Here is a 25,200-nt window from a genome sequence, read left to right as displayed (position 1 = left end):
TTTCTTTGTGTAATATTTACAACCTTTACCAAAAAATCATAGAAACCATCACACTACACCCAGGATTTAATTTGAAATTAAATTTATTCTTTATCAACAAATTTATAAAGTACAACTTTACTACAGTCTTTGAGTCCAAAATATTTTAAATAGTATTTGGTCGCTGAGGAAGACATAAGTTATAGTAAGCATCGTTGTTCCAGAAGTCTGGACCCTTCCATCCACACCAGCCCTAGATTTGGGAGAAGGGAAAGGAAAACCTTTTACAAAGCTATAGGACTACATAATTGAAACTGTAACATTTTACAATCCTGCTCTGTCAGCAGGGTCTTGGAATAAGGCTCTAAATACCTATATAATTCAAATATTTGAGTTCCTGTAAAACATAGAAAAGTAGCTTATTTGGTTCCATTTCAGACAGAATTTAAAATTTTTTAATTCTATGATATTTAATCATAGGAATCATTAAAAATGAAAAGCTTCATTATGGTACTGTTACTCAATACCACATTTTATTGATCTTCAGATGCATAGTTTTATAATTCTGTCAGTCGATGGCGTGTGATAGTTTAACTGGCATCTGTCCATAAAAAGACTGTATAGACAGTGAAAAAGACTGAACTAGAAAGTGGGCCTCCCCAGCCACCAAATCGGCCACTGCCTTGATCCCGATTTCCCAGCAGTGGCATCTGAGCAGTGATACGTGGCAGTGAGAAATCTGAGATTGCCCTTGGAGTTGCATTCTATGCCCTTCATTTTCCTCAGGCTGTAATCATGCCACTTTCCAATTTTATGTCAGTATTAATCCTTTTCCCCAGCAGAGAAAATTGCTTTCAAACAAAATCTCATTGTGAATATAGAAGTTTATCAAATTTCTTCTAAGGCCATTGATTTATCAATATTTTCTTAAAGACCCAGCTCACAACTTGTCTGTGTTACATCATTCTGAAATGAAATGCTTTGTTTGCAAATACTTGTGAGGAGACTAGTGAGGATTCAAAATGCCACCATGTGAGTGACAGGTGGTAGTTTTACCCCTTACCCTACCTAACTGGGAAGCTGCTGGGCATTCTGGCAGCGACCTGAAGTCAAAGGTCATAGTTCCTACAAGAGAGGCCACCGCAATGAGAAGCCCGCCCACTGCAATGAAGAGTAGCCCCCGCTTGCTGCAACTACAGAAAGCCTGCGTGCAACAACGAAGACCCAATGCAGCCCAAAATAAAACAATTTAAAAAAAGAAGATTATTGCTAATCACAAAAAACAGACATCTCAAGTTAATGCTTAAAAAAAAAAAGAAAAAACTAGCAAAGCAGAGTGCAGTTCTCAGAGAAAGCAAGCAGGGACAATGCCTTACTCTATCTGATCGCATCAGAAAACTCTACCTAGATAATTCCATTTAGTCCAAAGTCTGTCAAGCCAGCCAAAAAGAAGTAATTTTCTTATCTGTATTATGCCTCTAATTAAAATCCTAAGGCGTCTCACTGCCTTTAAGATAAAATCTGAATGCCTGGCTCCTCTGCCTGGCTCCCGGCGCTCATCCTCCATTTACCTCCTGCCTGTCCCTCCAGCTATCAGCCACACCGCTTCACCAGCTCTAATCATGTTAAAACAGCCACAGCTCCTGGAACATGCCCTGCTTTCCTTTCACTGTCTCTAAGTGATGCCTCTGCAGGAGCAGCCTTGTGAGCTCCAAGACCCAATGCAGCCAAAAAAAAAAAAAAAAAAAAAGAGCAGAGAAACCTTTTTATGGGTACTAATGATATTGACTTAAGTGACAACATGACAAAAATGAAGGGTAGTGGATAGCATATATTCACTGGCTTATAGCTGGAAAGGCTGTATGCATTCTTTGTAATTTTAATATATTTGGCAAAGAATATAAAACTTATTTAAAACAAGTGTTATGTCTTATAACACTTGCCTCGTAAAGACTTAGTACTGAGTTTCATGAAAATTTAGTACTAATTTCTCATGAAAACTCAGTACTAAGTCTGAATTAGTTGCCTATAAATTAACTTAAATTTATACCTCCTTTAGCTGGTAGTTTAAGCATCAACAAATACTCTTAAATCTGTTTCAAATATAACTCCTTCATAGAATGAGATGAAGTTATATGTAAATAAATTAAAGGCAGTCAAGCCTCCATAATGTCCAGCATACTGCTCAGCTAATTTCTGGTTAATTCTAAAATTATAAAGATTATATACTCCACTCTATTTCAAGGCATTGATATATCTCACTATATTTATATTTATGCAAAGCTGTAAGTCTCCAGACGAATATATTTATGACTTTCGCATTCTATTAAGTTTAATAACTGAGAAAGTCTTGATAAATCTAAGCTAAATTTTGTCTTTCACAATTTACTTTAGTGCCTCCTTGTCCTCTGTATCTAGAGAGACAGTTACTCATCTCATCACAGCCTTAGAATACCTCCTTACAGGGAGGACCCCTGCCCTCACTTCATAATCCATCTTTCTGTTAGCTGCCAGTTTTCTATCCTTTGGTTCTGGGTTCTTTGCCTTGTATGTAAATTTGTGTTAAACAGACACTTACCTTTTCTAAAATAACTTGCAGATCTTCAGCGCCTGTATAATGCGGATCTAAAATCAGAAATTTTATCTGTCCTGTAATCTCATTCCATGCAACTCCTAGTATTGTGTGGGCCAAAACTCCTCCCCCTATTGAAGAGGAAATATGAAATGAGAGGGCATATATTAATCTCAACTTCCCATTCAATTTCAATAGATTATTTTGCCTATTGATTGATCTAACAGCATTAAAATCAACTGGCGTACACTGTAAACGACACAATGTCAAATATACTCTGAAAAGATAAAATTACATCTTTAAGACAGAAAAGAAACAATCGTATCTGTCATCATATTAGGTTTATATTTCACTGCAATATCCATGGAATTACCTAGACTGAATTTCAAAAGGGCCACAGAGGGTCTAAACTCCACCCAACGGAGTAACAGTCGCTGCTGTTGGTACCTCTCTCAGCAGCTGGGCAATGCTGCCTCTGCACTGAGTACCTCCAATGGTGCTGCCCATCTACTCTTTCAATACTTTCTGTATTTTGCTGAAATCTGCCTACCCACGTTTCTTACACACCAGTCTTACCTTGCCTTCTGTCATCACAGGACAAGTCTTATTTCTCACAGAATCGTGAATCTTTAGATCAGCTAATCCAATCTTCTTATTTTACAAATAAAGCCCGAGAGGTTAAGCAATTTGCATAATGTCACACAGCCAGCCAAGTTAGTGCTAGCCATGACTTACAATGCTCAGCTCAGGGGCCACTGCCTCTTTTCCATTCTGCTCTCAACTCTTCAAGTATGTGAACACAGTTTTCATTTCTCTTCTGAGCCTTTACTACTTCTGGTTATTATCCTTTTTGTAACTTTCCTCCTGCCTTGGAAATTTTAAAATAACATCCAGAGGACAGTATGCATGATGTAAAAGCTAATTTTAATATGTTTAAAAATGACTGATTTTATATGCCATTACATATTTTTATTAACTGTAAGTTTCACATACTCTCCACTCTACCAAAAGAACCCGAGATATCCAAACACCTTACCGATCATTACTGGCGTTCCTTCACTCTGGAAATGATTAACCAGTTCCCGTCCCTGAGAGGCCATTTCAGAACCTTGGCTAGAAAGAAACCATCTTCTATCAGATGAACTATTTCTAAGATAGTTGGGAATGTATGAATAATGTTTTGCTGTGCCAAAACTCATTTTTTAATCACCATGTGCTTCACTACTTAATCTATCACTTATTTGTTAGCACTGATTTCCACAGCCAATACAAACTGCAATTGTGAAATCAGAGGTATTAAAGTACTTGGACAATAAAAAATAATAATAACACTATAGTTAGCAAGGTTGTTGTAATAGAAAATGTATTGAAAACATAAGCTCATAAAAAGGAGTAAGCTAGTGATGGTCATAGATATCTATCTTATATTAATATTTGCTCATATTTTAATATTAGAATTGTGATTAAAATATATTGGAAAAGATAAAATGAATGTATTATTTGGACACATTATTAATTTATTAAAATCTTAGGAAGAAAAAGAGTAGGAGATAAACAAAAAGGTCAGTCATAGATCAACATTTGATTTTTTCCTTTCAAGATGTCTCTGCCTTAAGCATTAAAAAATTAGACTTTCTGGGGACTTCCCTGGTGGTGCAGTGGTTAAGAATCCGCCTGTCAATGCACGGGACATGGGTTCGATCCCTAGTCTGGGAAGATCCCACATGCCGCAGAGCAACTAGGCCTGTGCGCCACAACTACTGAGCCTGTGCTCCCTAGAGCCCGCGCACCACAACTACTGAGCCCACGTGCTGCAATTACTGAAGCCCGTGCGCCTAGAGCCCATGCTCCACAACAAGAGAAGCCACCGCAATGAGAAGCCCGCGCACTACAATGAAGAGTAGCCCCCGCTCACCACAACTAGAGAAAGCCCATGCACAGCAATGAAGACCCAACGCAGCCAAAAAATAAAATAAATAAAAAACTAAATAAAAAGAAAAACAAAACAAAAAAACTAGACTTTCTGTAACTCTACTCAAAACTGACATATTTGCAACTTTTCCTCTTCCAGACTAAGATTAGGCCTAGAGCATATACGCAGATACCACAAAGTTTACTCATAAACTCAAACATCTTCTAAAAAATAACAAAAAAATTTAGGGCTAAAAAAATGAGATTTATAAAGCAAGGAGGCAATGTGGAGGAAGAGAAAAGAGTGACAACAAATGTGGGGGAAAATGCGCTTTTTCTTTTAATAAAAATGACAAATTCTCTTTGAAATGATTTCTCAGATTTCTTAAAGTGTCCTTACCTGACAAACAGTATTTTTGAAGTTATACCAATCAAATGGTTCAGTACCAGCTGCACCTCGATAGATCCAATCCACTGCCGTGATCCGACAAATGTTGCTGGTTTGTCCCCAGCATCAACTAGAGCCTTTGTGTATTTAAAAATACAAAAAGATCCATACACAAGATAGCTATTAAAAATTACGTTTAGGGCATTTTCCCTGATTACCAGTATTTATATTTTTTTCCTTCAAAACACAAATAAGTCTGCACCATGAGGTAGGAATAATTATTAATGGTATATTAAGGGTTAATGAAACATCCAACTGATTACAATTCAAAATGGCATGTTCTGTACCTGCTGAATTTCTCTGTGTGTTGGAATGGATCTCTCTGTGTATCCCTGGTGTTTGAACCAAGAGCAGATAGTCTGCAGAGACCGATAAGCACAGCCCCAGCCATTGTCATCTATCCGATCCTGCATATAATGATGGTAACCATATATGCCCTGGACCACAGAAATCTATATAAAAAGAAGAAACATAGTAAAATATTAACTTAAGATAGATGTATATATTATATTACACATACACATACCAAGTCATTTTACTATTCTCGGAGCTAGACTTACTTTAGTTCCTTATAAACATTTTTTTTTTTTTTTTTTTTTTTTTTTTTTGTGGTACGCGGGCCTCTCACTGCTGTGGCCTCTCCCGTTGCGGAGCACAGGCTCCGGACGCGCAGGCTCAGCGGCCATGGCTCACGGGCCCAGCCGCTCCGCGGCATGTGGGATCTTCCTGGACCGGGGCACGAACCCGTGTCCCCTGCATCGGCAGGCGGACTCTCAACCACTGTGCCACCAGGGAAGCCCATAAAAATTTTTTTAAAGAAGAGGAAACACTCCCCAACTCTTTCAATGAGCCAGTATACTACTGATACAAAAGTAAAGTAAGAACAGTATGAGAAAAGAAAATTATAAGACAATATCATTCATGAACACAGATGCAACAATCTTAACAAAATATTAGCAAATTAAATCCAGCAGAGAATAAAAAATAATAATTAATCATAACCAAACTATCATAAATGCAAATCTAATATTGTTTGGAGATTTCCATTGGAAGTATTTAGGAGTAAATAGCATGATGCCTGTAATTTTCTTTGAAATGGCTCAAGGGGAAAAAAGGAGAAATGAAGCAAATATAGCAAATTGTTGACATTGTTGCATATATGTAACAAGAGACATGTACAGTAACGTTCATAGCAGGGTTGTCTAAATAGCAAAACAACCTGGGAAAAAAAACATACCAAGGTATATTATCCAGCAATAAAGATAACTGAACTACAGTTATACACAATACCATGGATAAATCTTAGCTACATGATATTGAGTGAAAAAGCAAGTTGTAGAAGACTACACACAGAATGACACCATTTTGGTAAAACTCAAAATCAAGCAAGACTAAAAGCAACATTGTTGAGAGACATATATGGTGAAACTATTAAAAGAAAGCAAAGTGAATGATGAACCCCAAACTCAGTATAATAGTTCCTCCTGGTTGTCGGGGAGGCAGAGGAGTGGATAAGAAGGAGAACACAGTCAGACTGGCCACGTCCTAGTTCTTAAATGGGGCAGGGAGCTCTCCAATATTGATTTCTTTACTGTGCTTTATAACTTACATGTATGTTACATGCACACATTAAGTATCATATAATAAATATTAAGAAATATATAAATGCTTCTTGCATTTTTGCAATACAGATAACCAACCCATTTCATTGCCAAAAAACAATCAGTATTTATTCAGTACCTTCTGAGTGTCCCGGCGCTTAGTAAAGAACTATTAGGAATGAAAAATGAATATATGATATAACACTTACCCTAGAAGAGTTCCAAATATAATCTGAGAGAGAAAACATTTATGTAATAATCTACGGGAAAACCATCAAGAGTTATGTTGCTTGTTAGAGACTCTACGTTTTGTATTTCCTATTCTATGATTCTATGACTGTGACAGAACAAGATTTTCAATCAGGAACAGGTCTCTCAAGATTTCCTCCCATATAAGCAGAATAAGTGAAATCATTCAATGTCACTGAAATGTTGACTAAAGTCTCATTTGTATGCATGTAACGGTGAGTGCCCAGCCAGGGCTGTTCTATGCGAAGCTGGTCTGCCCATAGCTCTCGCAGGTGAAGCTGCTGTCCCAAGTGCTTGCTGATGGCCAGAACCGGAAGCAGGCCCCTAACTGCCCTAGGGTCAACGTTGTATCACGTACTCATCTTTAATTCTTAAGATTTCCTTACAAAGCACCTGGAGACTCAGCAGGTATTGAATAAATGCCATGACAAGATGGGCCAATCAAGTTTTCTCTTTTGGGAATTTGAATTGAGAGGTGCAGAGTGAATCAGGCAGTAAGTGCAAGGAATGAAGCTGAAACAATGCATGCAATGAGCAGCTCTGAGGGAGAGTAGGAAAAGTTATGTCAGGCTGAAAAAATGAGGAAACAGAAGACAGGGCTGAGAAAAGGTAGAGTAAAGGGAAGGAACAGGCCAGTTAGGATCAAAAGCACCCCCAAAGAAAGCTGAGAAATGCCATCCAGGAGTGAGAGTAGGCCTTGAGACCGAGGCCAGTCACAGCGCTGCTTTGTTCTAAGAGGCCCAGCTGTACAATTCCTATTCTTGGTTGCCCATGAGATCCTCTCTTACTAGCCTGCATGCATCCTTAAAGGAACCCTTCCCCCACACTCCTTTTCTGAGCTACCTTTAGTGAAAAGATCTACCCCTTACAACTAGGTATGTGCTGTACAGGAAACATGTAGTGCTTTATTAGCCTTTTCCTACAGTGTGAGTTGTGTAGAAATATGCCCTTAATTAGCATGATTTCTCAGGTTCAGAATGGAAATAAAGCGGGACAAGCCTTTAAAGAAATTAAGGAATGGAATTTTAGTAAGAGAAATGTGCTACACACTATCTATTCCTAACCTTTTTAGACCACTGTGAATTACTGCTATCTTAAGCAATGATCATTAAAAGAAAAAGGTGGCAAAGTATGTTTTAGGGACGATGATACCCATTATGAATTGATCCTTACAACTTCCACTGGGTACAGACAAAAAACAACTAATGACACTTATGATCAATTGACTCACATAAAGAATTATTAAACTCACCATACCAGTCTCTATGTTAGGTGGATTGAGATAAGTATGTGGATTTCTAATGTAACCATCTTTGTATGGTTCATCTGGAAAGTGATAAGCATTAGACCTTTTGAAATAAGGTCTGTCATGAGGCAGATTGAAGAGATCGTGTAACTCCTAAATGAAATCAGAATCAAGAGGAAAGAAGAGAAAAAAAGTTAAATGATTAGATTCCTAGTCAATAAATAAACTCAAACTAGATACAAAACAGAATATTTACTATATATTGGTTATAAACGTTATCAAACGCACTTATGATTTAATTCACTAAGGTCAAAGAAAGTGAGATTTAAACTAAAACCAAAAAAGATTTATTTTTGTTTATCTATGTATATGGATAGAAACTGGAAGGGAATGTAGAAAAATGATAATAATTCGTTAGAGTAAGAGAATTGAGATTATTTAAAATTACTCACTATAACACACTCTGTTAAAATACATCCAGGCTAAAGACTGGTTTTGAAACAGCCTCATAAATTATAATTAACAATGATATAATTATATCAAAATATTAAAAAAAATCATGCTTAGAGTACTTAACAAATAAAAGGGGTAGTGATTATAGAGATTGGTGGCATGAAACCAACCAATATGGCATCAGAATAAAAATACACATACATGTTTAAAAGGCAATATATTCCTGAATGTGTAAAAACATGTAATAGTTACTTTGAAAAGTCTGACATCTTCTTTTGCTATTTCCTATGTATTCTAGCAGTTTGAATGGGATCATTAGCTTATGTAACTGTTGCCTCTGCAAATCAATTCATCTGGCACTTACAGAGAGGTACAGAGGGTTACATTGTTATATCTCTTTTCAGGGACAGAGACTGGGAAGATAGTCCCATGGTATAATTTGATGGATGCCAGGCAAGGCCACACATCAAAAATATGTACTCCCAAACCAGTTATTTTGCCAAGAAATCTCATTTCTTTGAATGCTGATCATGTTTTCTTCAAAATGCCTCTAATAAAACCCAAATAACCCTGGGATGTGGGGGATGGAGTAATACTATAAATCCTCATTAGAAATAGCATAAATCCTAATTTCCTTTCTCTGACTCTAATCTTGTCTCTTTCACAAATCTGGAAGTAACGGAAGAGAAAAGGAATATATTAAATAACACTCATCAGCTGCTCTAGGCATGTAAGCATCTTTTCAGTTCTAAATTTCATTACAGAAAAATAACATATGAACTACACTGAACATATGAAATTAAAATGTTACATATGGTTTAGCAAAGTATTTTTTCATTAATAATACTTAAAAAAAGTTATAGAACAGAAATTAAATAAGGTGTAAAGCTAATAGTCTGCGTCCACACTTTAAAATTAAAACACAAAACAATGTCCATTTATTAGAAACACATAATTAAACACAAAATGAATCATAGCTGTATTTTTTTTTTAAGAAAAAACGAATTGGTTTCACCTTTCTATAGGCCTGCAGCTGATCATCTGGAATTCCTGATGGATATGAAATTGTTACAAGATTTTTTTCCCCTGGTAATAAAAAGTGCAGTGGTTCAGGGACCACGATAGATGTTCCTTTCATGTATTTCAAAATGCATTTTTCCATATCAGTTAGTTGATTATGAATTGCATCAACTAGACATTTACGAACTCTGAGGGGGGGAAAATATACAAGTGCATTAACAAAGTTATAGTAGTTTATGATACATGAAAGTGTTGAGTGACTATATTCCTAATATATCCTCGATTGGACCAGGTTTATTAAAGGAAGTCTAAAAAATGCAAAGTTAAATGTTAAATAAACTAAATTTCCTCTGTGTAGATAAAGGGAAAACCCTACAGGTTTTGCATATTACTCTACTTCCTCCAATAAACGTCTAATTACTAGATGACTCTTAGTTTAACAATAAACAAGGAGTAAATCACAGTAAAGACAACAACAACCCTGAATATGCCTATATGATAATTTAAAATGAGCTCTGATTACTTTGGGAGAGGGTCCTCATTTAAACATGGCAGTAGTATTAGAAAATACCTACTTTCCCCACGTTTCTTCTGGAGCAACAGATACAACTGCATCAACTGGTAAAGTCATATTAACATAGTGGTGTCCTCCACTTTCTCTTTCAATGATGGGTGTTACAGCTGCCAGAGGGGTTGACATTTCCAGCATAAGATCTATATTTACTATTTGATGCTATAAAGATAAACAGTAAAAGTTAACTTATAGTACACTGAACAATAATATAAAAGGTAAGTAAAAGGACTTTTTAAGGACCATATAAGCTATATTACAGTAAATTACCGAAAAGCACAAATCTTAGCTTAAAGAAAAAATCTTCCCTGCTTCAAAACAACCTGAGGAGAAGGGGAAAGTGAGTGGGAAGTGAAGGTGAAATCAGATTGATCACGTACTGATAAACATTAAAGTTAGGTTCACCAGGCTTCATTTAACTATTTTCCCTACTTTTGTATACATTTAAAAATTTCAAAACAAAACAAAAAAAATCAAATGAACAAGATACAGTAACCACACACTGAAGCAACTTTTAAACATATATTATGACTATATACCTGTGGTCTAAAGACATAAAAAACTATAAACAAATACTGAACTCTATTAGTAGGTTTGATTTTGATAGTGGTATGGGAAAACAATTCTGAAAATGATTTCTGTATACTAAACAAATTTAGCAAAATATTAAGAGTACTGGAAGCCAGGTTTCTCACTGGAAAGAGGTCAGGAATTGTGTGAGGCTGAAGTAGAACTGGAGGTATAATATGATTTACACAGATAAATATGGATGTATGTGTTATTTATGTATAGTATGTATATATACATGTGTGTGTTCCTTGGGGAAATGGCTGATTCCTGAGCTAGAACAGGGCAAGTACAAGATGTGTCTGGAACATCCTATGGAAAAAGTAGCAAGTACTCAAAAATATGGTTTCAAGAGGACACCGGAGCCAGCATGAAATTTCTATTGGCCAAATCTTAGAAAATGTGAGCATCAAAATAACTAAGGACAGTAACAGTCACAGATAACTCTTGGTATAAAATAGGAATCCACGCTTCCATGCAGTTAATAAACAAACAGGGAAATGGAAAATCTCCCCCTCACAGTATAATGTCATCTAATAAATGTAAAAGGAAACGATAGACTTAGAAAAATCACTATTTTGCAACCATCAGATTAATGCTAAGATTCTGGCAAAAATTATCAATTGATGTTAGAAGTGATGGGTAAAAACGTGATGAGGAACAGGATATATATATAAACTCAAGGTATCTTCCCACAAAATACTTACTAATTATAAGGGCAAAAAATAGTACCCTCACCGTGGAGAACACTGGCAGATACCACATTAAATGATCAAAGTTACCAGCACTAATACAAGAGCCAACTGAGCATATGCTTCTTTCATACGACGTGCTGAGAAGGACACACATTACTTCTGTGGTATTCCTACCGACAATGACCACATGAATCTATCATGAGGAAGCCTAAAACAAACCCAGACCCAAACTGAGGAACATCCTGCAAAAGAACTGACCCGTATCCCTCCAAATGTCAAGCTCCAACGACTGGTAATTCTCAAATCCTTACCCATAGCCCACAGTTTTTTTGTACACTCCACATTTATAAATCTAACAGCTCATGTGGACCCCCTCACTGCTGTCTAAAACATAATGTGACCGAAACTGACCTCATGTCTTCCCCATCTTCCATCTTTACCCAAGCAAGAAGCTGGTCATCCCACATCCAATTAGTTTCCAAGTATAATCTATTCGATCCCCTAAATAGTTCTTGTATCCATTCCCTCCTCTTTATTACCGTAGCTACTGTTTTGGTTTGGCTTCTCCTGAGTGGTCCCTGCCCACATCTCCAACCTCACGTCCACTCTATTTTCCTTACTGGTCTGGAAAAACACTAAAGGTATACTAACTTTGTACAACTTCCTGCCTTGAAGCAGCAGCTCCATTTTTCATCTCCAATATCTGGCAAAGTTTGTGGCATGTGGCAGGTACTCAATAGTACTGGTTCAAAAATCAACAGAAGCAAAACAGTGTGAAGAAAAGTAAATCATTTATTATTTACTACCTCATATGGCATAATGTGTCACTGTCATGTTTCGGAATGATCCCTTTTTATTTGTTTTTAAATAATTTGTAAACGGACTCAAGCTGTTTTATTTCTGTGGGAGCGAACAAAGCATCCAAAAAACCCATTTAAGATATATATTATAATGGGACAAAAGTTTAGATATGTACACCAGAGATATAACCTCTGGCAAGTCGCTTAATTTTTCTGGACCTGAATAATCTGATCTGTAAAAAAAAAAATAGGGCTTCCCTGGTGGCGCAGTGGTTGAGAATCTGCCTGCCAATGCAGGGGACACGGGTTCGAGCCCTGGTCTGGGAAGATCCCACATGCCGCGGGGCAACTGGGCCCGTGAGCCACAACTACTGAACCTGCGCGCCTGGAGCCAGTGCTCCACAACAAGAGAGGCCGCGATAGTGAGAGGCCCGCGCACCGCGAATAGTGGCCCCCACTCGCCACAACTAGAGGAAGCCCTCGCACAGAAACGAAGACCCAACACAGCCAAAAAATAAAATAATAATAATAATAATAAACCTTCTTGATAGTTCTTAAGTATTTAAAAATAAATAAATAAATAAATAAATAAATAAAATAAAATTGGGTTAAGTAATTTCTAAGATCTCACTCAACTCCAAATTCAAGGATTGAAAATTTTTATCACTAAGAAGACAGGTGATTTGCTTACCATGTCTGACAACTTTTTGTCTTTCTTCCTCATGAATTTTCGTTTTGTATCTTCTTCCTGTTCAAATCTAAATTTTTAATACACAAAGATGTTTACCATACGAAATGATGTTGTGAAAACACTTCTAGCCATCTTCAAGCATACTCACTGAATAAAGCGCATTATGTTCTTACAGGTGGAACTATCAGTCAGTTCTCCTGGAATGGTGTTCATGTCACTGTTAGGCCATATGTACACTGAACTGTGGCAGATTCTGAACACAAGTGCATTTGAAGAAAGCTTGGTTGACAGGTCACTCAACATATGTTTTAGTGCTTTCTTGATAAAAATTTCTAAATTAAAAGAATATAAATAGAATAAGAAAAATTGTAAAGTTTTCAACATGAATGCTTCCAAGCACACAAAAGTACAGCACAGTAAAACTGACCCCAAATATCCATTCCCTATATTCAATACTATAAAAACATTTTTTTTGCCTTTTCGGGCCTCTCACTGTTGTGGCCTCTCCCGCTGCGGAGCACAAGCTCCGGACGCGCAGGCTCAGTGGCCATGGCTCACGGGCCCAGCCGCTCCGCGGCATGTGGGATCTTCCCGGACCAGGGCACGAACACGTGTCCCCTGCATCGGCAGGCGGACTCTCAACCACTGCGCCACCAGGGAAGCCCGCACTTCACTCTTTTTTATGGCTGAATAACACTCCATTGTATGAGCAAAACATGTTTTGTTTATCCATTCATAAGCTGATACACATTTGGGTTGTTTCTACTTTTTGGTTATCATGAATACTGCTGTTATGAGCATTTGTGCACAAGTTATTGTGTGGACATACGTTTTTAATTCTCTTAGTTGATCACCTAGGAAGAATTGCTGGGTCATATGGTAACTGTCTTTTTGAGGAACTGCCAAACTGTTTTCCAAAGAAACTGCACCATTTTATATTCCCATCAGCAATGCATAAGGATTCCAATTACTCTCAAAATACTTTATTATTTATAGCAATAAAACTGTTGAATGAAATTTAAATTTCTTTATAGTTCTATTCTTCCTTGGACTATATCCTACTAAGACTGTACAAAGTACTGTGCTCTGAAGTTACAGTTTTTTTCTCTGTGTGGTATGTCATCAACCTGATATTTGTCTGACTTCATTTTCAGGGATTTCCTTTTTACTTTATAGAATTTTTTAAATATGAAAAACATTTTCATGGTTCCAAAGTCAAAACTATAAAGAAGATATATCTGAAGAAGACAATATTTAAATACTTGTCCTAGCTTTATACTCCTAAATCCTAAACCTACTTAACCTTGTGATTAAAATATTTATTTAACTATCACACTGATATCTTGATAAATAAATACCTTGAGACTGTGGTAGAGAAAAGATTACTTATAACAAGTCAGATTAAAAGATATCTTGATATGTTTCAGAAAGCCAGATTTAAAGATTTTTAGCTGCACTACAAAAGACAAACATAATTCCTGGATTACCTTCTGTTTATCCCTGAAGGACCATGAGGTAAAGTACCTAAATAATTGTGATGTCTTTAAGTTAAGCACCTTCTTCCCCTCAATTTCCTCATTAATGATTCCCTTCATTGAGTGTTTCAAAGAGTTTGATACAGGAGGAGGAATACTATCAAGTCAGAAGACAAGCTCAAATACATTAATTACTAGGTAAAAAGTATCTGTAGTCTTTACATTTGAAATTACATCATTATATTTGGTGACTAATATATTAGTTATACTTTGTGATAAGTTCATAGCAAAATATACCTTCAATTTTATTAAGTTGTAAAATGTAAGGCTTTATCCATACAAGTAACATATTAAGGAACAACAATACTTTATTGATAAGACAGGCCTAAAAGTGAGTTTTAGTCCTTGCAAAATGATTCTCATCCGGATGGCACATTAGAGAATCACCTAAAAAGCTTACTGATGCCCGAGTCTCTGTCCTTAGAGACTTTAATTGGTCTGGAAGTGGGAATTAGAATGTGGACCAAGATTGAGAACAATTGTCTAATATGAAGGGATGGGTCAGAAAGAACATTCAGCATTCACTCCCTCTTTCCAAAGAGCCAGTAAATAATCGCCAGCTGGTGATCTCCTTCAAGGAGCTCTGACACTGCTTATTCCTTATCTTTCTCAACTTCTTTGTGGCTCCTGACACCATTGATCATGCTTTTCTTGAGTGATTTCATTTAGTATCAAGGTATTAACTATCATCCTTGAGAGACATTAAGTTCTCTTATCTCCAGTTCTGACCACTCTCCCCTAAGTTTCAGACTCAAATTACCAAATGCCTGTTGGGAGTTGGCACTTGGCTTACTGTGGCATCTCAGATGAAACACATCTCAGACACAGCTCCTCATCTTCTTCCTCTGTTATTCTTTGCCTCAGTTTGTAGCAGTAGTCAGAAACAGGAAGACATCCTAGAATTTGGTTTATACAAACACTGCTGATTTTTCTCCCGTAGAGCTTGCCTACCATTCCTAAACAACATGACATTCAAGAGAGTGGGCTCTGGAGACTCAGGGTTATGTACAGTTGTAAGTCTACAATGTACAAGTCTGGGCACCTCTTTATATTGTGCTCATGGTGGATATTTATATTTATCATGACAATTTTCTTTGAGAGGGCAGTAAAATTTCTTAAGTAAGGGGATACTTCTTCCTAATGTGCACAGAGAGCCCCATGGGCTAGAGGTGGTGGGGAACAGTGTCTAAGTTTAAATCCTATTTATATCACTTACTAACTATATGACCTTAGACAGTTTATTCATCCTATCTCTCAGTTTCATGTGCAAAATGGTAAGAATCTCACTATATTTCATAATCAACTTTATAATAAAAAAGCAGAGTATTTTAGCAGACCTACCATTAGGAGTAGCTAGCTGAAAAGCTAGATCAAGGCCACCTCTCATTCTGAAGAGTATATCCATAGTCTCTGAAATAACCTAAGACAAATAAAACCAGAATTTCATCGTAAAACAAAAACTCATCCTCATATAAATTACAATTGAACTGAATTTAGGTTTAGGCATTAATTAACCTTGATTTTTCAACTTATTTCACGAGTTAATTCCTTGTTTTATGGAGAAAAACAAAACACTCTAAATTCTAAATTAGAGGTTCTCAACCTTTGTTCCACATTGAAATCACCTGAGAAGTTTAAAATACTGATTCCTGGGCTACACTCCCCGAGATTCTGATTAATTGGTCTGGGGAGGGTTTGGCACAAGGATATTTAAAACGTCCTCCATGTGAATGAGTCTAATGGGAAAAGGTTGAGGACCACAGCTCTAAGAAAGTATTTCTAAATTACAGTTTTAATAATTATAGGGTTTAACAATGACATGAAAAGATCAATGGAAAATAACTAGTTTAAGAATGGGACAAAAACACTGACCCTATTATGATAAGAACTGATGGTCAGGACAATGAGAGGAAACTAATATATCACTGACAGTGGGAGTATAAACTCTTAGAATTCTTCATAGGGTGATATGGCAATAAGAATCAAAAGCCTTATATTCACGAGCAGAAGCAAGAAGAACTACAATCCTGCAGCCTGTGGAACAAAAACCACATTCACAGAAAGATAGAGAAGATGAAAAGGCAGACGGCTATGTACCAGATGAAGGAACAAGATAAAACCCCAGAAAATGAAGTGGAGATAGGGAACCTTCCAGAAAAAGAATTCAGAATAATGATAGTGAAGATGATCCAGGACCTCGGAAAAAGAATGGAGGCAAAGATCGAGAAGATGCAAGAAATGTTTAACAAAGACCTAGAAGAATTAAAGAACAAACAAAGAGAGATGAACAATACAATAACAAATGAAAACTACACTAGAAGAAATCAATAGCAGAATAACTGAGGCAGAAGAACGGATAAGTGACCTGGAAGACAGAATGGTGGAACTCACTGCTGCGGAACAGAATAAAGAAAAAAGAATGAAAATAAATGAAGACAGCCTAAGGGACCTCTGGGACAACATTAAACACAACAACATTCACATTATAGGGGTCCCAGAGGAGAAGAGAGAGAAAGAGGACCAGAGAAAATATTTGAAGAGATTACAGTCGAAAACTTCCCTAACATGGGAAAGGAAATAGCCACCCAAGTCCAGGAAGCGCAGAGAGTCCCATACAGGATAAACCCAAGGAGAACCATACTGAGACACACAGGAATCAAATTGGCAAAAATTAAAGACAAAGAAAAATTACTGAAAGCATCAAGGGAAAAACGACAAATAACATACAAGGGAACTCCCATAAGGTTAACAGCTGATTTCTCAGCAGAAACTCTACAAGCCAGAAGGGAGTGGCATGATATACTTAAAGTGATGAAAGGGAAGAACCTACAACCAAGATTACTCTAGCCGGCAAGGATCTCATTCAGATTCGATGGAGAAATCAAAACCTTTACAGACAAGCAAAAGCTAAGAGAATTCAGCATCACCAAACCAGCTCTACAGCAAATGCTAAAGGAACTTCTCTAAGTGGGAAACACAAGAGGCAAAAACAAACCCAAAACAATTAAGAAAATGGTCATAGGAACATACATATTGATAATTACCTTAAACGTGAATGGATTAATGCTCCAACCAAAAGACACAAGCTCGCTGAATGGATACAAAAACAAGACCAGTATATATGTTGTCTACAAGAGACCCATTTCAGATCTAGGGACACATACAGACTGAAAGTGAGGGGATGGAAAAAGATATTCCATGCAAATGGAAATCAAAAGAAAGCTGGAGCAGCAATACTCATATCAGATAAAATAGACTTTAAAATAAAGAATGTTACAAGAGACAAGGAAGGACACTACATAATGATCAAGGGATCAATCCAAGAAGAAGATATAACAATTATAAATATATATGCACCCAACATAGGAGCACCTCAATACATAAGGCAATTGCTAACAGCTATAAAAGAGGAAATCAACAGTAACACAATAATAGTGGGGGACTTTAAACCTCCCTTATACCATAGACAGATCATCCAAAATGAAAATAAATAAGGAAACAGAAGCTTTAAATGACACAATAGACCAGATAGATTTAATTGATATTTATAGGACATTCCATCCCAAAACAGCAGGTTACACTTTCTTCTCAAGTGCGCACAGAACATTCTCCAGGATAGATCACATCTTGGGTCACAAATCAAGCCTCAGTAAATTTAAGAAAATTGAAATCATAACAAGCATCTTTTCTGACCACAACGCTGTGAGATTAGAAATGAATTACAGGGAAAAAAACATAAAAAACACAAACACATGGAGGCTAAACAATATGTTACTAAATAACCAAGAGGTCACTGAAGAAATCAACGAGGAAATAAAAAAATACCTAGAGACAAATGACAATGAAAACACGACCATCCAAAACCTATGGGATGCAGCAAAAGCAGTTACAAGAGAGCAGTTTATAGCTATTCAAGCCTACCTCAAGAAACAAGAAAAATCTCAAATAAACAATCTAACTTTACACCTAAAGGAACTAGAGAAAGAAGAACAAACAAAACCCGAAGTTAGCAGAAGGAAAGAAATCATAAAGATCAGAGCAGAGATAAATGAAATAGAAACAAAGAAAACAATAGCAAAGATCAATAAAACTAAAAGCTGGTTCTTTAAGAAGATAAACAAAATTGATAAACCATTAGCCAGACTCATCAGGAAAAAGAGGGAGAGGACTCAAGTCAATAAAATTAGAAATGAAAAAGGAGAAGTTGTAACAGACACCACAGAAATACAAAGCATCCTAAGAGACTACTACAAGCAACTCTATGCCAATAAAATGGACAATCTGGAAGAAATGCACAAATTCTTAGAGAGGTATAACCTTCCAAGACTAAACCAGGAAGAAATAGAAAATATGAGCAGACCAATTACAAGTAATGAAGTTGAAACTGTGATTAAAAATCTTCCAACAAACAAAAGTCCAGGGCAGATGGCTTCACAGGTGAATTCTATCAAACATTTAGAGAAGAGCTAACACCCATCCTTCTCAAACTCTTCCAAATAATGTGGAGGAAGGAACACTCCCAAACTCATTCTATGAGGCCACCACCACCCTGATACCAAAACCAGACAAAGATACTACAAAAAAAGAAAATTACAGACCAATATCACTGATGAACATAGATGCAAAAATCCTCAACAAAATACTAGCAAACGGAAACCAACAACACATTCAAAGGATCATACACCATGATCATGTGGGATTTATCCCAGGGATGCAAGGATTCTTCAATATACGCAAATCAATCAATGTGATATACCATATTAACAAATTGAAGAATAAAAACCATATGATCATCTCAACAGATGCAGAAAAAGCTTTTGACAAAATTCAACACCCATTTATGATAAAAACTCTCCAGAAAGTGGGCATAGAGGGAGCCTACCTCAACATAATAAAGGCAATATACAACAAACCCACAGCAACCATCATTCTCAATGGTGAAAAACTGAAAGCATTTCTTCTAAGATCAGGAACAAGACAAGGATGTCCACTCTCACCACTGTTATTCAACATAGTTTTGGAAGTCGCAGCCATGGCAATCAGAGAAGAAAAAGAAATAAAAGGAATACAAATTGGAAAAGAAGAAGTAAAACTGTCACTGTTTGCAGATGACATGAAACTACACATAGAGAATCCTAAAGATGCCACCACAAAACTACCAGAGCTAATCAATGAATTTGGTAAAGTTGCAGGATACAAAATTAATGCACAGAAATCTCTTGCATTCCTATACACTAATGATGAAATATCTGAAAGAGAAATTAAGGAAACACTCCCATTTACCACTGCAACAAAAAGAATAAAATACCTAGGAATAAACTTACCTAGGGAGACAAAAGACCTGTATGCAGAAAACTATAAGACACTGATGAAAGAAATTAAAGATGATACAAACAGATGGAGAGATAGACCATGTTCCTGGATTGGAAGAATCAATATTGTGAAAATGACTATACTACCCAAAGCAATCTACAGATTGAATGCAATCCCTATCAAATTACCAATGGCACTTTTTAAAGAACTAGAACAAAAAATCTTAAAATTTGTATGGAGACACAAAAGATCCAGAATAGCCAAAGCAGTCTTGTGGGAAAAAAACGGAGCTGGAGGAACCAGACTCCCTGACTTCAGACTATACTACGAAGCTACAGTAATCAAGAGAGTATGGTACTGGCACAAAAACAGAAACATAGATCAATGGAACAAGATAGAAAGCCCAGAGATAAACCCATGCACATATGGTCAACTAATCTATGACAAAAGAGGCAAGGATATACAATGGAGAAAAGACAGTCTCTTCAATAAGTGGTGCTGGGAAAACTGGACAGCTACATGTAAAAGAATGAAATTAGAACACTCCTTAACACCATACACAAAAATAAACTCAAAATGGATTAGAGACCTAAATGTAAGACTGGACACTATAAAACTCTTAGAGGAAAATATAGGAAGAACACTCTTTGACATAAATCACAGCAAAATCTTTTTTGACCCACCTCCTAGAGTAATGGAAATAAAAACAAAAATAAACAAATGGGACCTAATGAAACTTAAAAGCTTTTGCACAGCAAAGGAAACCATAAACAAGACAAAAAGACAACCCTCAGAATGGGAGAAAATATTTGCAAACGAATCAACGGACAAAGGATTAATCTCCAAAATATATAAGCAGCTCATGCAACTCAATATTAAAAAAACAAACAACCCAATCCAAAAATGGGCCGAAGAGCTAAACAGACATTTCTCCAAGGAAGACATACAGATGGCCAAGAAGCACATGAAATGCTGCTCAACATCACTAATTATTAGAGAAATGCAAATCAAAACTACAATGAGGTATCACCTCACACCAGTTAGAATGGGCGTCATCAGAAAATCTACAAACAACAAATGCTGGAGAGGGTGTGGAGAAAAGGGAACCCCTTTGCACTGTTGGTGGGAATGTAAATTGATACTGCCATTATGGAGAACAGTATGGAGGTTCCTTAAAAAACTAAAAATAAAATTACCATGGGCTTCCCTGGTGGCACAGTGGTTGAGAGTCCGCCTGCCGATGCAGGGGACACGGGTTCATGCCCTGGTCTGGGAAGATCCCACATGGCATGGAGCAGCTGGGCCCATGAGCCATGGCCCCTGAGCCTGCGCGTCCGGAGCCTGTGCTCCGCGACGGGAGGGGCCACAACAGTGAGAGGCCCACGTACAGAAAAAAAAAAAAAAAAAATTACCATATGATCCAGCAATCCCACTACTGGGCATATACCCAGAGAAAACCATAATTCAAAAAGACACATGCACCCCAATGTTCATTGCAGCACTATTTACAATAGCCAGGTGATGGAAGCAACCTAAATGCCCATCGACAGACGAATGGATAAAGAACATGTGGTACATATATACAATGGAATATTACTCAGCCATAAAAAGGAAAGAAACTGGGTCATTTGTTGAGACGTGGATGGATCTAGAGACTGTCATACAGAGTGAAGTAAGTCAGAAAGAGAAAAACAAATATCGTATATTAACACATGTACGTGGAACCTAGAAAAATGGTACAGATGAACCGGTTTGCAGGGCAGAAATAGAGACACAGATGTAGAGAACAAACGAATGGACACCGACGGGGGAAAGGGGCGGGGAGGTGGGGATGGTGTTGGGATGAATTGGGCGATTGGGATTGACATGTATACACTGATGTGTATAAAACTGATGACTAAGAAGAACCTGCTGTATAAAAAAATAAATAAAACAAAATTTAAAAAAAAAGCCGTATATTCACATTCTTGGCCTAGTAATTCTGCATTTAGAAATTTATTTTCTAAGGAAATTTGCAAAACACACAAAGATTAGGGTTTACAGATGTTAACCTGTCAACAAGAGGAGACTGATTAAATGATTATGATTATACAGTAATGAAAAATAATGCTTTATAAGAATATTTAATGTCATAGGAAAATGCTTGCAACTTATAAATGGGGAAAAAAGCACTTGTAAAGTGGAATCTATTAGCAGTTCTTAATTTGGGTCCATACATTGCAGGTAGTTGACGTATGACAAAGACATATATCATTTTGCTGGGGGAGAGGAGTGGGAAGGAGGAAGGGGCTTCAAAGATTTCATCAGATACTCAAAATATGTCCCAAACAGGCTGAAGAACCATACTACACAGTAAGAATCCTATTTTGAAATAAATGAGTAAGTACTAACATTTACTGAGCCCTTAAAAAGAAAAAGGCACTATGCTAAACGCTTGGACATATATTAACTTTGATCCTCAGAACATTACAAAGTAGGTACCATTACTATTTTTCTCATTTACAAGTCCTTGACACATTGTTTTTTTTTTTTAGCCGCGCCACGTGGCATGCGGGTTCTTCCCCAACCAGGGATCGAACCCGTGCCCCCTGCATTGGGCGAGGAGTCTTAACCACTGGACCGCCAGGGAAGTCCCCTTGTCACATTTCTTTAAGGGTGACTGATTTTATTTTCCATAAATTGTAACCTGTTGAAAGGCCATGCCCTTTTCCCCAATTATACTTCGTGGAGTTTATCCTAAAGAAATAATCAAGAAAGTTCAGACAAATTTAGTTTGAATGTTACCCACTTATCATAGTGTTATTCATCATAGCAAAAAGCAAGCAAACAAAAAACCCCACCTAAACACTATCAATAACAAGTCTGTTAAGCAAATAAGTCAGTTAAATACTATGCACCTATTTGAATAAAAATATTTACTGGCACCGAAAAATACTAAAGATAAGAGTTATAAAGACAGGCAACAGCAACATTTAACTGTTACTTTCTGTATGACCTTGTAACTAATCACTCAAGTCTGTCTTCTCTTCTGTAAAATTGGAAAAATATACAACTTCACAGGGTTGTTGTGAAAGTTCCATAAGAGATCTTATGAGAATGCACTAGAAGCTCCTTACACTTCTGAATTGAGATCCTTTCTGAAGAAATAATATTTAAACTGAGATCTGAGGGGTAAGTACGTAAGAGGATGAGCAATTCCAAAGGAAAGATGGGGGTGCAGGTGGACAAGCCCATTCCAGGCAGGGGCTCAGATTGGTGAAGGCCTGCTTAAAAGACCACTTAAGAGACCACAGCAGATGGTTAGATCTCCCGGTGCCAAGGACAAGGATAGTTAGAGACAGTGACGACTGACAGCCATTTAGAAGTAGATTCCATAGCATTTGATGAGTGAACAGATGGTCAGGAGTTGAGAAAAGGGCGATGTCAAGGATGATTTCCAGGGTTTTGGCATAACAACGGTGGGGTGGATGGTAGCGCAATGAACTGAGATGGGGATCACTGGAGGAAGAGCAGGGGTGGGACGAGGGGAGGTGGGAATGGTGAGTCAGTTTTGAACTTGCTGAGTCTGAAATACATATGAGCCATCCAAGTGGAGGTACAGTTTAGTAGATATGAGGATCTGGAGTTCAGAATACATCTCTAAGCTGGAGATACAAATTTTGGACAAAGCATAGGGTGTAAAAAAAAGTACTTAACGCCACGTCTAGGATACGGATTGGAGGACGTGCTTGAGCAATTAAGAGGGAAACCAGGGGAGTGTGACATCACAGCAGCTAAGAGAATACAGTATTTGCAAAGTCACTCGTATCTTTCCCAGGTCCAATCCTTCCTCGAAACCTTCAAAAACGCCTCATAATTCTCTCGTTCTCAAAATGCATGCACAAGTAGAAGGTGCAGGGAGCGCGTATCCAAAGGCGGCTGCGCTGGGGCCGGGGGTTCAAGGTTGTGAGGGGCAGTTTCCCTCCGGTCCTACCGGGAGAGGCCGAGGACAGGACGGCCCAGACCACGGAGTTCGCAACTACCACCGTGGGCCCCGGCAGAACCAGTTATTTCAAGGGCCATAAAGGCTCGTAGCAGCTAGTGAAGTCTGAGGGGAAACGCTGGGGTGGGGGACGAGCACGGGTACTCACCATGGCGGGTACGTGGAGCTGAGAGGGGCGCCAACAGCCGGCCAAGCACAGGATGCTGGCCCGGAACTGGCGTCATCGGGGGCGGGGCTTGGGAAGACCGACTACAATTCCCAACATGCCGTGCAAACATACGTCACGGGGCGTACCACCACGCCACATCTCGCGGATGGATAAAGGGCGGGAAGCAGAAGTCTCCAGTTCGGTAAATTCTGTTGAGTGCGTCATTCGTTTCCTGCAGACACTCTTACGTCTTTCTTGATGCGGATTCGAACCCTCCACGTATCCTCCCGTAGGGTTCGTTCTTGGAATGGATTCTTCCATAGCCGGGGTAACGCGCCGCAATAAACCCTGCGGCGAGCGGAGCGTGCGGAGCAGCCTCGTAGCGAGGTCCAGAGCGGGAAGCACTCTTGAGGCTATGGCTCGTGTTCTCGGTTGCTCCTGCGGCAGACTTAGCCCGGGCTGGAGCTGCGACGCTTTGATCTCGCTAGTCGGATTGGGTGCCCTTCTCAGAGGTGACTTGGTCCTCGCAGACGTCAGGTGTTTTCCTTTAGATACCTACATACTCTGAACCTCCGTTTCCCTAATGGGACATCATTTTCCTCATCACCTCAGCCAGTTTTCTGTCCTTCCTTCACACGCCGCCCCCCTCCCCCCCCCCCGGCTCTTTATCCGTACCTTTCGAAGGGAACTTGAACTGTTCCACTGTGTTATATTTAATTATGTTTTGTTTACTAGAGTGTAAGCTCCCTACGGGCAGGACCTATGCCTTTTAAAATCTCAGTTTTCCTAACTTCTACCAGCGAGTCCTACTCAGAGGAGGGGGTTGCAAAACGTTAAATAAATGAGTGAGTGGTTTTGTAAATGTTGCTCAAGAAGAGTTAAGTAGTGGACAAATTCAAGGCAATAACTCCTTTCCTTGTCTCCCCCTCCTTTTCTTTTTTCTTTTTTTTTTTTTGCGGTACGCGGGCCTCTCACTGTTGTGGCCTCTCCCGTTGCGGAGCACAGGCTCTGGACGCGCAGGCTCAGCGGCCATGGCTCACGGGCCCAGCCGCTCCGCGGCATGTGGGATCTTCCCGGACCGGGGCACGAACCCGTGTCCCCCGCATCGGCAGGCGGACTCTCGACCACTGCGCCACCAGGGAAGCCCCATTGTGGATTTTTGTTTTGCTGATCTTTGTTTTTATCTTGCCTAGACAGTTGTCCTCTCTTCCCATCCCCTTTGTGAACAAATTTCACCGGGTGGCACATTTCTTACATACATTTAAACTTGAAAGAATTCAAGAACTATAGGGTAATACCTATGTGTGTGGTGCATTCTGAAAAAGTAAGTTATAAATTTTAATACAAGGGACAATGCAGTATGTTTACATAAAATGATTTAAACTGAAAATGACTGCCTTACGTAATTAAGATCTTTGA

At 38.2% G+C, this 25,200-nt stretch overlaps 2 protein-coding genes across 5 annotated transcripts in view; one reads left to right on the top strand and one right to left on the bottom strand.

Annotated features, from left to right (window-relative positions):
• Nucleotides 1-65: 65 nt before the first annotated feature.
• UFSP2 (UFM1 specific peptidase 2) lies at nt 66-23,835 on the bottom strand. Its single transcript, XM_082608390.1, has 12 exons — nt 23,782-23,835; nt 15,680-15,758; nt 12,952-13,135; nt 12,804-12,870; nt 10,055-10,212; nt 9,475-9,667; nt 8,013-8,159; nt 5,198-5,362; nt 4,863-4,987; nt 3,588-3,664; nt 2,558-2,682; nt 66-232 (listed from the first exon to the last, which is right to left on the bottom strand). The coding sequence occupies exons 1-12, from the start codon at nt 23,782-23,784 to the stop codon at nt 146-148; spliced, it is 1,410 nt and encodes a 469-aa protein (XP_082464516.1). The 5' UTR covers nt 23,785-23,835; the 3' UTR covers nt 66-145.
• Nucleotides 23,836-23,996: 161 nt separating this feature from the next.
• Nucleotides 23,997-25,200, top strand: part of CFAP96 (cilia and flagella associated protein 96) — a 146,049-nt gene continuing 144,845 nt past the window's right edge. For 3 of the 4 annotated variants that reach the window (XM_082608355.1, XM_082608354.1, XM_082608352.1), the window contains exon 1: nt 23,997-24,318. The gene's annotated coding sequence lies outside the window, so the exon portion shown is untranslated. The remainder of the gene's footprint in view (nt 24,319-25,200) is intronic. The other variant, XM_082608353.1, reaches the window with a different exon arrangement.

The sequence above is a fragment of the Mesoplodon mirus genome (assembly GCF_964341445.2).
Source record: "Mesoplodon mirus genome assembly, chromosome: 20".
NCBI classification, from domain to species: domain Eukaryota; kingdom Metazoa; phylum Chordata; class Mammalia; order Artiodactyla; family Ziphiidae; genus Mesoplodon; species Mesoplodon mirus.
Note: the sequence above shows the minus strand (reverse complement) of the source record. Positions and strands in the feature narration are given on the sequence as shown.

What these genes read in the sequence shown, in the direction of transcription:
- UFSP2 (XM_082608390.1), bottom strand. An exon ending in CCAGAAGAAACGTGGGGAAA is followed by an intron (nt 9,668 to 10,054) that starts GTAGGTATTTTC and finishes TCCCCCCCTCAG; the next exon opens with AGTTCGTAAATGTCTAGTTG. An exon ending in CACACAGAGAAATTCAGCAG is followed by an intron (nt 4,988 to 5,197) that starts GTACAGAACATG and finishes AAATACACAAAG; the next exon opens with GCTCTAGTTGATGCTGGGGA.